Source organism: Microcaecilia unicolor, chromosome 3 (genome assembly GCF_901765095.1).
Source record: "Microcaecilia unicolor chromosome 3, aMicUni1.1, whole genome shotgun sequence".
In the NCBI taxonomy this organism is placed as follows: Eukaryota; Metazoa; Chordata; class Amphibia; order Gymnophiona; family Siphonopidae; genus Microcaecilia; species Microcaecilia unicolor.
The window spans coordinates 92,628,849-92,641,871 of NC_044033.1; the positions used below are offsets into that span (position 1 = coordinate 92,628,849).

The window sequence follows — 13,023 nt, forward strand, 5'->3', positions numbered from 1 at the left end:
TTCAGCTGTAGCTTATGATACACAAGTTAATTGTATACTTCCCTATTGCAAGCAAACTCGAGATATTCAGCAAATTATCTTGAAGCATTGGTCCACTTTATCAATACATCAAAGTTTGGAGGTGAAGCCACGATTTGCTTGTAATCAGGGTAAGAATATGGGCGAAATTCTATCTCGTAAATGCTATAAGATTGTAGAGGGTCACAAAGAAGAGGGTTGCCATAACCCATGTAACTCGTGTGTATACTGCAAACATGCTTTAAATACCACTCGCATTTGGGTACCAACAATAAAAAAATTTTTTTATTTGAGATCTTGTACCGATTGTAACACTTCAAATATCGTATATGCCATATGTTGTCCCTGTCAACTATGGTATATAGGTGAGACTACACGTAAGGTTAAGTTACATATAGCTCAGCATTTGAGTAATATTCGGTTACAGAAGGTTGATACACCTTTGGTAAGCCATTGGTTGGAATTAGGTCATGTTGTAGATGATTTGCGTTTTGTGGTTATTAACAGTTTACAAGGAGGGTATGGTAATATTGAAGCAGAATTGGTTCGGAGGGAACAGCGTTTTATCTTTAATTGGAAAACCGTTCAGCCCCTGGGTTTAAATAAAGAAATAGATTGGGTGTTATTGTTGACAGTATAAATGTGTAGATCAGAGTAAAGTTTGATCATTCAAATCGGTAGTGACGTCAGTCATGGTTCTTTTCTGAGATTCCCGATAGTGAGCTCAGTGCTCGATTGGGGTTGGTAAGTAGTTTGTAATTTCACTTTATGCCAATGTTGGTTGTAAAATATGTGATGTATTGATTGTATTATACATATTTTATTAAGGATCTCCTGAAGAAGTAATGATTGAAACACGGCCTGTGTTGGGATCCAGGATTTTGGTCGGAAAGACCGAGACATGTTACAGATATTTGCAATTGAAGATTTGAAGTTTGTATCACAGTTTCTTCGACTATATGAGTGAATGAAAACTTTTGTTGACCAGTATTTGGACAATATTTATACAATTTGAAAGTACGAACAGTGAACCACGAATGTGGTAGAAGAATTGATATATATATACTGTTCGGAGAGTCCGAGGAGAACAAAAGTTTGGCATTTTTTGCCTATATACGGACTGGGATTTGTATGAACAATTTTTATATTGGTGGTTTTTGAACTCTAGTCGAGAACATTCTGTTGCAATGCAGATAACTTAAATTGCTTACAAAATATAATCTGTTTCATGTTTCTAAAGCAGGAATAAATGAAATGTAATAATATGTTCATGTGTTAAAGATTGATACTACTGGAGACTAATATTTTTTTGGTACATGACAGTGGCGTCCGAATGTAACTGCACTCCTAAATACTTCAGAGCTCCCCCCGTCCACGCTAATGGGAAGTCAGGGCATAGCCTCTGATTTATCGAAGTTAATCTTTAGCCCTGTGAAAGAGCCAAACTGTCGGATCAACTCTATAAGCCTGGGGATTCCTCTGGTCGCTTGTCCCATAAATATAAGCATGTCGTTCGCAAAAAGATTAATCTTATACTCACTACTCCCTATTTTGATGCCCTGGATCTCCTCCAGTTGATGAATTTTGCAGGCCAATGGCTCCAGGGCCAGGACAAAAAGCATATGGGACAGTGGGCAGCCCTGCCTCGTGCCCCTGTGGAGCTCGAACAACAGAGAAGGCGTGCCATTGATCAAAATCTGTGCCGTGGGGCATCTGTATAAAGCCCGCACCCCCTGCAGAAACTCCCCAAAAATGCCAAATTGAGGCAGAACCCAAAAAAGATGATCCCATAATATTTTATCAAATGCCTTCTCCACGTCCAAGCTCACCAGGATGCTATCCCCGTGCTTGCCCTGCCCCTCCTGTAACACACTCATCGCTCTTAAGATATTTGTAGAGGCATACCGCCCTGGCACAAAGCCCGTTTGATCTGGATGGACTATAAAGGGCAGCACCTTACCCAATCTCGCAGCCATAATACCTGCAAAAAGTTTGATATCTTGATTTAACAATGATATAGGTCGATAGGAACCCAATAACTCCTTATCTCAACCCGGTTTGTGTAAAACTATGATAGAGGCATGCGTCATTTCACCCACATGCTGCCCTTCTGCGCATAGCGCCTCAAAAAGGTCACTGAAGGCCCCCACTAATCTCCCCCCCAAGTTCTTATAGAATTCCGGGCCCAGTCCGTCAAGCCTCGGAGCCTTGGCCAGCTTAAGTCTCTTTATAGCGTGTATTATCTCACATTCTTGAACCGGTGCGTTAAGAGAATTTCGTTGTGCTTACGTAAGGGATGGAATCGTGAGATTTTGAAAGAAAGCCTCCCTTGCTTCTCTGTCACAGGTACCCTTATCATACAGACTCTTATAAAACTCGACAAAAGCACTTTGTATGTCCTCTTCCTTAACTGCCCACTGTCCTGTCCCCGTTTTGATTCGTGTTACAACCTGCTTTGCCGCTCTATTTCTTACCATAGTGGCCAGCAGCTTCCCAGATTTATTCCCCCACTTGTGCAATCGATACTTGTACAGCTGAATATCCCTCATAGCCCTTTTTGACAGGAGATCATTAATCTGAATTTTCAACTCTCTGAACTCCTGCTTAGCTGATTCTTCCCCTCTAACCACTGCAGCCCTTGCCACCTGTAGTTGCCCAAGCTTATCCATTAATTCTTTTTCTGCGAGAGCTGGCTGTATAGGCTATTATTTTTCCTCTCAGCACCGCCTTCCCTGCCTCCCACAAGAGGAGCGATGCCGTGTCTGGCCTTTTGTTATCCAGCACGTATTGTTCCCATTCTTTAAGCAAATACTCCCTAAATTCCCTCTCACGGTACAGGGTAGGGTTCATACGCCACCCCGGGGTTCTCTTTTTCCCTGTTAGCCCAATGTCCAACCTCACCAGACTGGTCAGAGACAACACAGGCCTCTATTTCCGCTGCCTTCCCTATAGAAAAGAGAGTGGGGGACAGCAGTATATAATCCAATCTGGTGTGAAATTTGTGCACATTGGAATAGTATGTATACTCTTTTTCATCTAAATGCAGGGCCCTCCAGACATCCACCAGATTCAGGTCTCGTTGTAACAGCCCCAACCCCCTCTCCTCCATGCCTTTCGGCCGGGGTTTGGGTGGTGCACAGTCAATCAAGGGATCCACTGTTAAGTTAAAGTTGCCCCCCACCAATAAATTATATTCCTGTACCTGGGCAAGGACAGCTAGCAAGCCAGAATAAAATTTTTTAGACTAAACATTCGGAGCATATACTGAACAAAGGGCTATTTTCAGACCTTGGATAATCCCTGTCCACACCACGAACCGGCCCTCCGGAGCCTTCATCACTTTATGGCAGGTCACATCCAAACCTTTGCGCATTAGAATAGCTACCCCCCCCCCCCCCCCCCATTGCCTACTGTTAAATGATGAAAATATTACTTCCCCCACCCATCCCTGCTTTAACTTAAGGTGCTCATGGACTGATAAATGTGCTTCCTGTGGCATGTAAATGTCAACTTTCAGTTGCTTGCCATAATGCAAGATTCGTTTACGTTTGATTGGGGAATGCACTCCATCTACGTTTAGGGAGGCTACCCTTAGGCTACCCATTGTCCCGGAGCTTCCAGAAGTGCACAATGCTGTAGAACCTCACAAAAATAAACACTTGACTAGGCGCCATCCCAGCTTTGACACCCATCATTTTACTGTTACCTCCAGTTACGCGTCCCAGGCCTTCCCATGCAGCCTCCATATGCGAAATGCTCTCCGATCTCCTCCCCCCTGCCTACTTATCCACCCCCCACTCCCCCGCCCTGACTATCCCCCCTAGCTCCCACCTTCCCTCCCCCCCCCCGCCGCAACCTCCCCGCCTTCCCTTCTTCCAAGTCATTCCCCTCCATCCAACTCACACTCACACATTCACTCACCCCCCCCCCCCCATCCAACAACCCATCCCACAATGCTAAGCATTACCCAGCAAACTACCCACCCTCCCTCCCAGAATCGCACCCACCCTCTCCCGGTTGACTGCAACATCCCTTCAACCAAACCCACAAATTCCCGAGCATCGAACTCCCTTCCCCACCCCCCCCCCCTGCTCCCTTCCTAGGTGCTCCCACAGTCCTACCATAAAAGTCTAACAACAACTGATCTTTCAGCAGAATCAACCCCAACTACTTGATCATCATCCCAGTCCACTAGCTTAACCTACCCGCCATCCCAGACAAGGATAACTTATAGAACCAGAGTTGTTTATAACATTGAAAAACCCCATAACATACAACGTTAACTACTGCCTACCCTTACTTAACCCCTAACATAATATTCGCTCAGCCTGCAGCGGAGAGACCAACAGACATGAGAGATATCCCCCAGGCCTGGGGGATATCTCTCGTGTCTGTTGGTCTCTCCGCTGCAGGCTGACTCACGCGATCTCCGTCCGCACTTCCATCATGTTGATATCGCTCCCACTGCAATCTCCCCGCAGTCTCAATGCATATCACCCCAGCATCTCCACATCTCGATAAATCCATAATAACCATCGCGTGTTTAGATACCCTAGTGTTCCATGTTATCCTTTTCCACTTGTTGGCTGTTTGCAACCTTCAAATGCACCATGTGACATAGTTCGTCCTCTTTATGCATGCCACAAGCCCTCCAGCCCGACTCACAAAGACTCATATGTCTTCCCCTTGATCCTTGTCTGCCGGCACTTTTCCCAAGAAAGCCTGCAACTCCTCAGCCTTTGTCAGCATGAAAGTTTTATTATTGTAGGTGATCTTTACTCAAGCCGGATCTTGCAATAGGCACACTTGGGCCTCCAGGTCCACAATTTGGCCCTCTGCCGCCCACGTGTGTTCCTCCTGCGAGGAGATGCGCTCGTCAGCTTCCTGGAGCCAGGCTGCATGCGAGGTTATACATTCCTTAATTTCGTCCATGCCATTATGCAGTTTCGCTAGTTTATCATCTAGCAACTGTGACATGTGCCTGAGCGAAATTTGCACCATTTCTTCATGCGCTGGTGCCGGACTCAAGGTTCTGTTTTGGCGGTGTGGGTGATGCCATTTTGCTTTCAGCACGGTACCTTTCTCTTTGCCGGTTTTCGTCAATTTAATGGGCATACCGCACCTCACTCTCTAAAGCAGCCCAGTTTTTGCGTTTATTGTTCGTCCAGCGATGTCCACTGTAAAACTCGGACCTTCGGATGCACCGTGGACACCATAAAAGGGTACAAAAAGAGCGGAGGGGTTGGGAGCCGATCTATCAGGCGTCCACTTTGTTTGCCAGCATCACGTGACCCCCTGTTGGGGGGTTCTGTTTGTAGTTGAGTACTGTTTGTGGGAGTTTGTCACCCTGTTGCTTTCCATGAAAGCTAAGAGGGAACAGAATAAGGGGAAGGGTTGGAATCTAGTGCCAGGGATGGGCAGGGAGTGGTGGGCTGGGTTGAAGTATGTCCGAGGGTGTGCAGGAGGATGGAGTGGACGGGGAGGGCGTGGGGGTGTGCTTGGTATCATTTTGTTCCGGTGTTTTCGGGAGGGAGGTTGGGAGGGGACAGGGACGTATCAGTTGTAGATGTTCAAATTTGGTTTGTAATGTTGATGGAAATTTGAATAAATATGAGTTAAAATAATAGTAATGTATGAAAACTTAACAAAAAGCCGAGGAAAGTGGCCAGATATAACTGGGGGGGGGGGGGCAGTTCTGTAACTGGACATCTCCATTTAGGCACCCTGAAACTATGTAATAGAAGCCTATTCTATTAACGGAACCTAGGCACCAGGTTCCATTATAGAATACTAGCATAAACAGATATCAGTGCTCGTAACATTTAGGTGCCTGCAGTTAAACCAGCCCTAGAGCTGGTGTAAGTGTGAGCCCCTAAATGCAACAGGGGTACACATAATTTATAGTATTATGTAAATTATGTGTGTAAGTGGAATCCCCACCCATATCCTTTGCATGCTCCGCCCATGTGTATGCCCCCTTTCTAATACATGCAATTTTAGTTATTATTATTATTATTAGCATTTGTATAGCGCTACCAGACGCACACAGCGCTGAACACCTGATACAAAGAGACAGTCCCTGTTCAAAAGAGCTTACAATCTAAATAATACAGACAGACAAGACAGTTACGGGTGAGGGAAGCAATGGGTGAGATGGGAGGAAGGGACAAGGGGAGGGCAATTGTGGCTAGGAGCCAAAAGCAGCAGTGAAAAGGTGGGTTTTCAGCAGGTAGAGATGGAGCAAGATATATAGGTCCAGGACGTCTATTCCAGGCATAAGGTGCCACAAGAGAAAAGGAACGAAACCTGGAGTTAAGTGAGTATCTGTAGAATAGCGCTGAGGCATGTGCATGTAACTGCTATTCTAAACATTTATATGTTCAATGGCCATATAAATTTTAGCGCCCAGTTTATAAAATTGCCTTTGACGTGACAACTCAGTAATTCTGGAAATTGTACACTCGCTATCTACTTGCTTGTAATATTATTGACTCTGAAAGCATCTAATAAATTTGGTTAAATCTGCTGCTTCTCTGCATTTACTAATTTGCAGATGTTCCAGCGCCTGTGTATTCATGTGATTCAGAGACTGCGGCCAGTCCATGCACATCTCTACCTGCAGCCGGGAATGGAAGATAGGTAAATAATATATAGCTAGTAAAACTTCATAGTTACTGGTGCATTTTGTATATTCATTATTTATTTACAGTATTTATATCCTTCTTACAAAGTTGGTAGCAAACACAATATTATCAACATAAAACAATACAGCAGATGTCAAACATCTATTTATATTATATCAGAGCCTTCATTGTTAGATATGAAAGCTGCACAGTACTATGTACGTACTCTCAGCTCTGATGTAACAGTCATCTCTGAACATAGGCGCCCAGTATAAGAGGCTTGGAGAGGCTAAGCCTCACCAGCCACAAGTTAACAGCAGGATCAGCAGTTTCTCCGTCTTTCTCCTCCTCCAGACCAGTATCTCTTCTTTGCAGCGCCCCGCGGTTTCTCCTCTTTCCCTCCCCTGCGCGACTCTCACTTCAAGCTGGGCAGGTGGCATCATGTCCTCCTGCTCCCTTAATCGCTACCAGTAGCGGTAGCAATCAGCGCCATCAACTCAAAACAATCTGCACGCACGCGGAGGTGGGGCCTATGGGCAGAGGCAACTTTGAGAGGGTGTGATGCCATGCGATCAGCCTCTCTTCTCGCGCGAATTCCCTTGGTACCTGAACCTGCTACTGAAAAAGGGGCGGATGTGTGTACTCCTGTCCACACTCGGGAGCGTTAGTTTCCTTGTTTGCTTTTGTTCTGTCAATACAAGTAAGTCCTCATATCACTCTTTGCTGGTGTGTTCAACTGCATATGCTTTGATTTTCGGTTTCGCAAAAAATAAGAAAATGTGAGACTGGAGTTCGTTATAAATGACTAGGAAAATGTTTCTGAGATGTCTTGTGATCAAATTATAAATCTGAAGGTTTGCAGTTTATAAGTGTCCTGGATACAACATGGAGGTTAGAGGCAGGGGCGTATCTGGACTCTGGCGGTAGGGGGGGCCAGAGCCAGAGGGAGGGGGCACATTTTAGCCTCCCCCCCCGGCGCCACCGACCCCCCCCCCCCCCCCCCCCGCCATTTCCGGACCCCCCCCCCCCCGCCACTGCCAGACCCCCCCCCCCTCGCCACCAATGACACTCTCCACCCCCTCCCACCGCCGCTAACCCTCCCCCGCTGCTGTCACTTACCTTTGCTGGCAGGGGACCCCAACCCCCCGCCAGCTGAGGTCCTCTCTTCCATGCAGGCTGCAAGTTGCAATGCTTCCTGTTCTTCTGAGTCTGACGTCCTGCACGTACAACGCGCAGGACGTCAGACTGAGTTCCAAATTCTGAGTCTGACGTCCTGCACGTTGTACGTGCAGGACGTCAGACTCAGAAGAACAGGAAGCGTTGCAACTTGCATCCTGCACGGAAGAGAGGACTTCGGCTGGCGGGGGCTTGGGGTCCCCCGCCAGCAAAGATCGGCGACGGGTTGGTGGCAGGCGTGCAGGAGGGAGGATCGACGGTAGGGGGGTCCAGGGCGAAATCTGCAGGGGCCCAGGCCCCTGTGGCCCCACGTAGATAAGCCCCTGGTTAGAGGTGAGTAAATATGTCATTTATTTTGAGAAAACCAGGTTATTTGCTGCGACCTTTCCTTAAAATATTGAAAAATTTTTTGATGTCTGAGCTTGAATACTAGTGTTCCCAGACCAGACCTACTATCAAATTCAAAAGGAAATTGTGGCACGCCGCACATTGGATTTCAGGAGAGGTGCTGACTCTGAGGCAGGTTTTATATTATAAGTCAAAATAAAAAATACATATTTTGTTTCATGCAGATCTCTTTTGTTTAAACATAACTAAATGGGCTATAAGCCCCTAATGCAGTCCATTGGTTTTCTTATATTTTGTTTGTGATGACTTATACTGTGCCAAAATTGAAATTTGAAAACTCTTATCTGTATCTGGTCGTTAATAAAAGGAGCTTATTGTGAATACTATCTACCCTAAAAGGATGTTTTGTGGCTGTACATGAGAATTGTGATATGATTCCTTGTTTCATATTGTTGACGGTCTGTGATGTTGTCTGTATGGGTGGTGTATTAGGGTCTGCCCAGTGTAATATTTATGGTACAGTAAGGTTCTGAGTGCGTTTTTGCACAAGTTTGTGCATAGTGTTTTGCAGTTGAGAAATTGTTGGCCTTATTGAGGTGACAAACATAACACTTTAATTTAATTTTAGTTTGTCATGACACCAGACATGGTTTGGTTTTAGAATATTTTGGAGGATCTGGTGTTCAATTGTTCCATAGATGTGTATGTGGTTTAGTGTTGGTTAAGTGCTTGAAATAATTTAGTTTAAAATATATGTCATTTATGATGTATAAATCCACTAGTAAAAGAGGCCCGTTTCTGGAGCAAATGAAACGGGCGCTAGCAAGGTTTTCCTCCCCAACACCCCCCCCCCCCCTTCTCCCTCCCTCCCTACCTACCGACCCCTTCGTCGTTCTGACGCCATTGCTCCGCACCTCCTGAACGCACCGTATGCCATTTCTCCGCCCTCGGTGTGTGATGCCATTGCTCCGCCCTCGACATCATCACGTTTGACACGAGGGCGGGGCCCCGAGACTTGGCTTCACCACCACGAACCCTTCGAACCCGTCTTGAAGGAAGTGACAGTGGCTTGGCTTCACTGACGTCAGTGTCTTCAGAACGTTGAGGGTGAGTTTTATTATATAGGATTTTTACATGCACATAGAAGCAATAACCAGCAGCCTTTCCTTGGGACTCAGGGCCACATGCACAAAAGTTGTCGTTAGAGCCGTTCCCTACCGAATTCCATAGCGAATCGGTAGGGAATGGCTATGCATCAAGGAAAGGGAGTGCAAATGAGCTACTCGTTGTAGCTCACTTGCATTCTCTATTCCCTCGTACAACAGTCGGAGAATCGGCTGGTCAAGCATGCGCAGAGCAGCAAAGCGTTATGCTGGCTGCTCTGCGCATGCCAAATACGCCTCAAGTGCCAAGTGCTCGTCAGGAGCGTCCTTTATGGACGTTCTTCACTGTAGTGTATTATAAAAAAAAATCACAGGCTCCGATGCTGCAGGCATCCGCTGCACCTACCATGGTACAAATAGAAGGAATTCTGGAGACTATCATTAGGATTTCCATCCACCCAGCGCCATCTTCCACCCAATCACAGCGAAGGAAGCATTGAGCCGAGCTGAGCTAAACGCTTTTCCCCCACATGCGAGGTAACCCTGGCTCCACTGCTGCAGGCTCTCAGCTGAGAGACCCGGAAGTCTCTGAGCCAATCACAGCGCGTTTAGCTCAGCTGAGAGCCTGCAGCATCAGAGCCAGGGCTTCTGCTAATGTGTTGACTGAATTTCACTCATAGCAAGCAAGTGCAGTTTGGAAGTTGTTAGTCTTGAAAAGGTTCATGAATGGCAGAATAACAAATGTTCAAATAAATAAATAAAAATGGGGAGAAAATAATAAATAACTCCAATTTTAACAAAACTATTAGTGGGATTTGAACGCGCCACCTATGGATTACAAGACCAGTGCTCTAACCACTCAGCCACAGCTCTATTTGCTTGGATGTCCCTCCCTTACTTCCAGGTCTCTCAGCTGAGTGAAGCACGGGCAAAAAGGACGTTTTTATTATTGCGGGAGGGGGAGGGACGCACAAAATGGGTGTTTTTTTTAAAGTGAAGCTTTATTAAAAAAATCAAACAAGCTCCGATGCTGCAGGCTCTTTTTTGGACATCATTCAACCCCGGAATAATAAAAACGTCCTTTTTGCCCGTGCTTCACTCAGCTGAGAATTCTCTGAGAATTCTCAGAGACTTCCAGGTTTGTTTGTTTTTTACATTTTAATAATTTTTCCAATCCCGCCCAGCCCCAACGAGAGGTACAGACATCTCATTAGATTTTTCAGCGTTTTCCAGCGTTAAGGCAATCGGAAAAGGTTAGTGCATCTTATTATAATAGGGTTTCTACACGATTTGCTCATCTGCATTCCATTTTCGTTAGCTGCTACCGTCGTCGGAAAAAAGTGTTTAGTGCATGCCAGGGTTTACTGCTTGCTCGTTAATGGCTCGTTATTGGCTCGTAAAGTTAAGTGCATCTGGCCCTCAGTCTCTTCTCCACCATGACTAATTTATATACCAAATACACTGCAAGAAAACTTTCACTTGCTAACCTTCAATCTCACTAATTAGAGTGGTTCTTGTAACTTTTCACATTTGGGAGGGGACACCCTTCGCTCCCTTAGAGTAGATTTGTGGTGATGCACAAGTAAAGAAGGTAATTATGGATGTAAGCCCCACCCCTAACTCCGCCTTCTTTAGCCTTCCCAAACAGTTGGGCCACTGACCGCCTTATGTCTCTGAAGAATGTTTTTGTATCTAAGGTATGTGAAAACAAGTACATTGATGTAAGTGAAAATATTAATGGCACTCAAACATAATTGAAACTTAGTCTTATACACACAGGAAAACAAGAGAGAAACACAGAAACACAGTGGCTTTGTGTTTCTAGAGAAACACAGTGGCTTTGGGGATTGAAAACAACTACTTTCTATTTGAATTTAACTATGAAAATGAGAATCTCTACCTGATTTACTTGCAAAGCTGTACAGGTTTCCAAACAGTTCTTAGAAAATGCAACCAAAATGTGTAGGAGCTTTTCAACGTATCTTCTGACTTTACATGTGACTTATTGAGCTTTATTAATAACTGTTGCTTTATTTCAGAATCTAGTAGCAAGAGCTTAAAAATGCATGTAGTAAAGAATGTATATAGAATATGTTTTGTACTATAGGTACTGTTAAAATGGGTCTTAAGGCTAATATAAGAGGGGGGTACAATTAGGGAGGCTGCAAGTTTAATTTAGAAGATTCTTGAAAATGCATTTTATTTATTTTACATTTCTAGTGTGCCTTTTCATAAAAGCTAAAGGCAGAGTATAACAGATGTACAATAAATGCAATAAAACATGGTAAACAGATATATAGCAAAACAGCAAAAGTAGAGGCTGACAAATGCGCAAACCAATAGGGAGATAATATCAAAAAACAGTTTATTCAGAATAATCATATCAAGGACCCAACACGGTCCGTGTTTCGGCGCCAAAGCACCTGCCTCAGGGGTCACAAACAACTTTCTCTGAGAAGAAGCTGATTGGCTTGAATAATTCCTTTATTTTTGCATGTGGTTATAAAAACAAGTTAATCCACAGAGAGAACAAAAGACTAGCCAACCGCTGATCTTCCCCAGACCAGGATCCACAAATTGCAGGTCCAGATTCAGGCCTTTCTTCAAACATCAGTTCCCTGTGTAAGTCAAATGCAAAGCGCTGATAAGGAAGGCTAAGAGGGACTTTGAAAAAAAATATTGCATTGGAGGCAAAAACACGTAGTAAGAATTTTTTTTAGGTATACTAAAAGCAAGAAGCCGGCAAAAGAATTGGTTGGACCGCTAGATGACCGAGGGGTAAAAGGAATGATCAGGGAAAACAAAGCCATAGCGGAGAGATTAAATGAATTATTTGCTTCGGTCTTCACCGAGGAAGATTTGGGAGTGATACCAGTGCCAGAAATGGTATTTGAAGCTGACTAGTCAGAGAAACTGAATGAAATCTCTATAAACCTAGAGGATGAAATGGGGCAACTTGACAATTGAAGAGTAGCAAATCTCCTGGACCAGATGGTATTCATCCCAGAGTACTGATAGAATTGAAAAATGGCGGAACTATTGTTATTAATAGGTAAATTGTCTTTAAAATAGAGTGTGGTACCGGAAGATCAGACTCCGTCAATTATATGTTGTTTTGAAGTTTACTTAAAGCCCATTTCTTTAGATCTGTGTTCAGTTAATATGAAAAGAACATTTTTTTAAATATTTGTATTCTTGTATTAATATTGTCTTGTAATGCTTCTTCTTTGTTATGTAAGCCGCATTGAACCTGAGCTTTCTTGGAGAAAATGCGGGGTAGAAATGTCATAATCAGTGGCGTAGCCACAGGTGGGCCTGGGTGGGCTGAAGCCCACCTAGTTAGGGCTCAGGCCCATCCAACAGTAGCACATGTTTAGCAGTAGCTGTTGGGGATCCCAAGCTCTGCAAGCTGAAGACTTCCCCGATGGTAACAAAAACGCTGCTCTCCTCAATACTGGCACCTGCACATGCTCCGTTTTCAGTGAATGCATGCTGCAACTGCTAAGGTCGAGGGAAGCATTTTCCCGCCAGCTGAGATTTTTTTTGGTGTGTGCGGGGGAGGGAGAACACTTGGTGCCCACCCACTTCTTGCCTAGGCCCACCCAAAATCTGCTGTCTGGCTACGCCCCTGGTCATAATAAATAAAATAAAGCAGCTTGGACTCTCTAGCTTAGAGGAAAGATGGCTGAGGGGAAGTATGATACAGGTCTATAAAATAATGAGTGGACTGGAACAGGTAGATGTGAATCTTTTTT

At 44.7% G+C, this 13,023-nt stretch overlaps 1 protein-coding gene across 1 annotated transcript in view; it reads left to right on the forward strand.

The window, feature by feature from the left end:
• The window catches only part of USP34 (ubiquitin specific peptidase 34), a 1,418,841-nt gene that overhangs the window by 1,170,642 nt on the left and 235,176 nt on the right, over positions 1 to 13,023 (forward strand). The window contains 1 exon segment of the mRNA XM_030196176.1: positions 6,570 to 6,657. Coding sequence (XP_030052036.1) covers positions 6,570 to 6,657 — 88 coding nt within the window.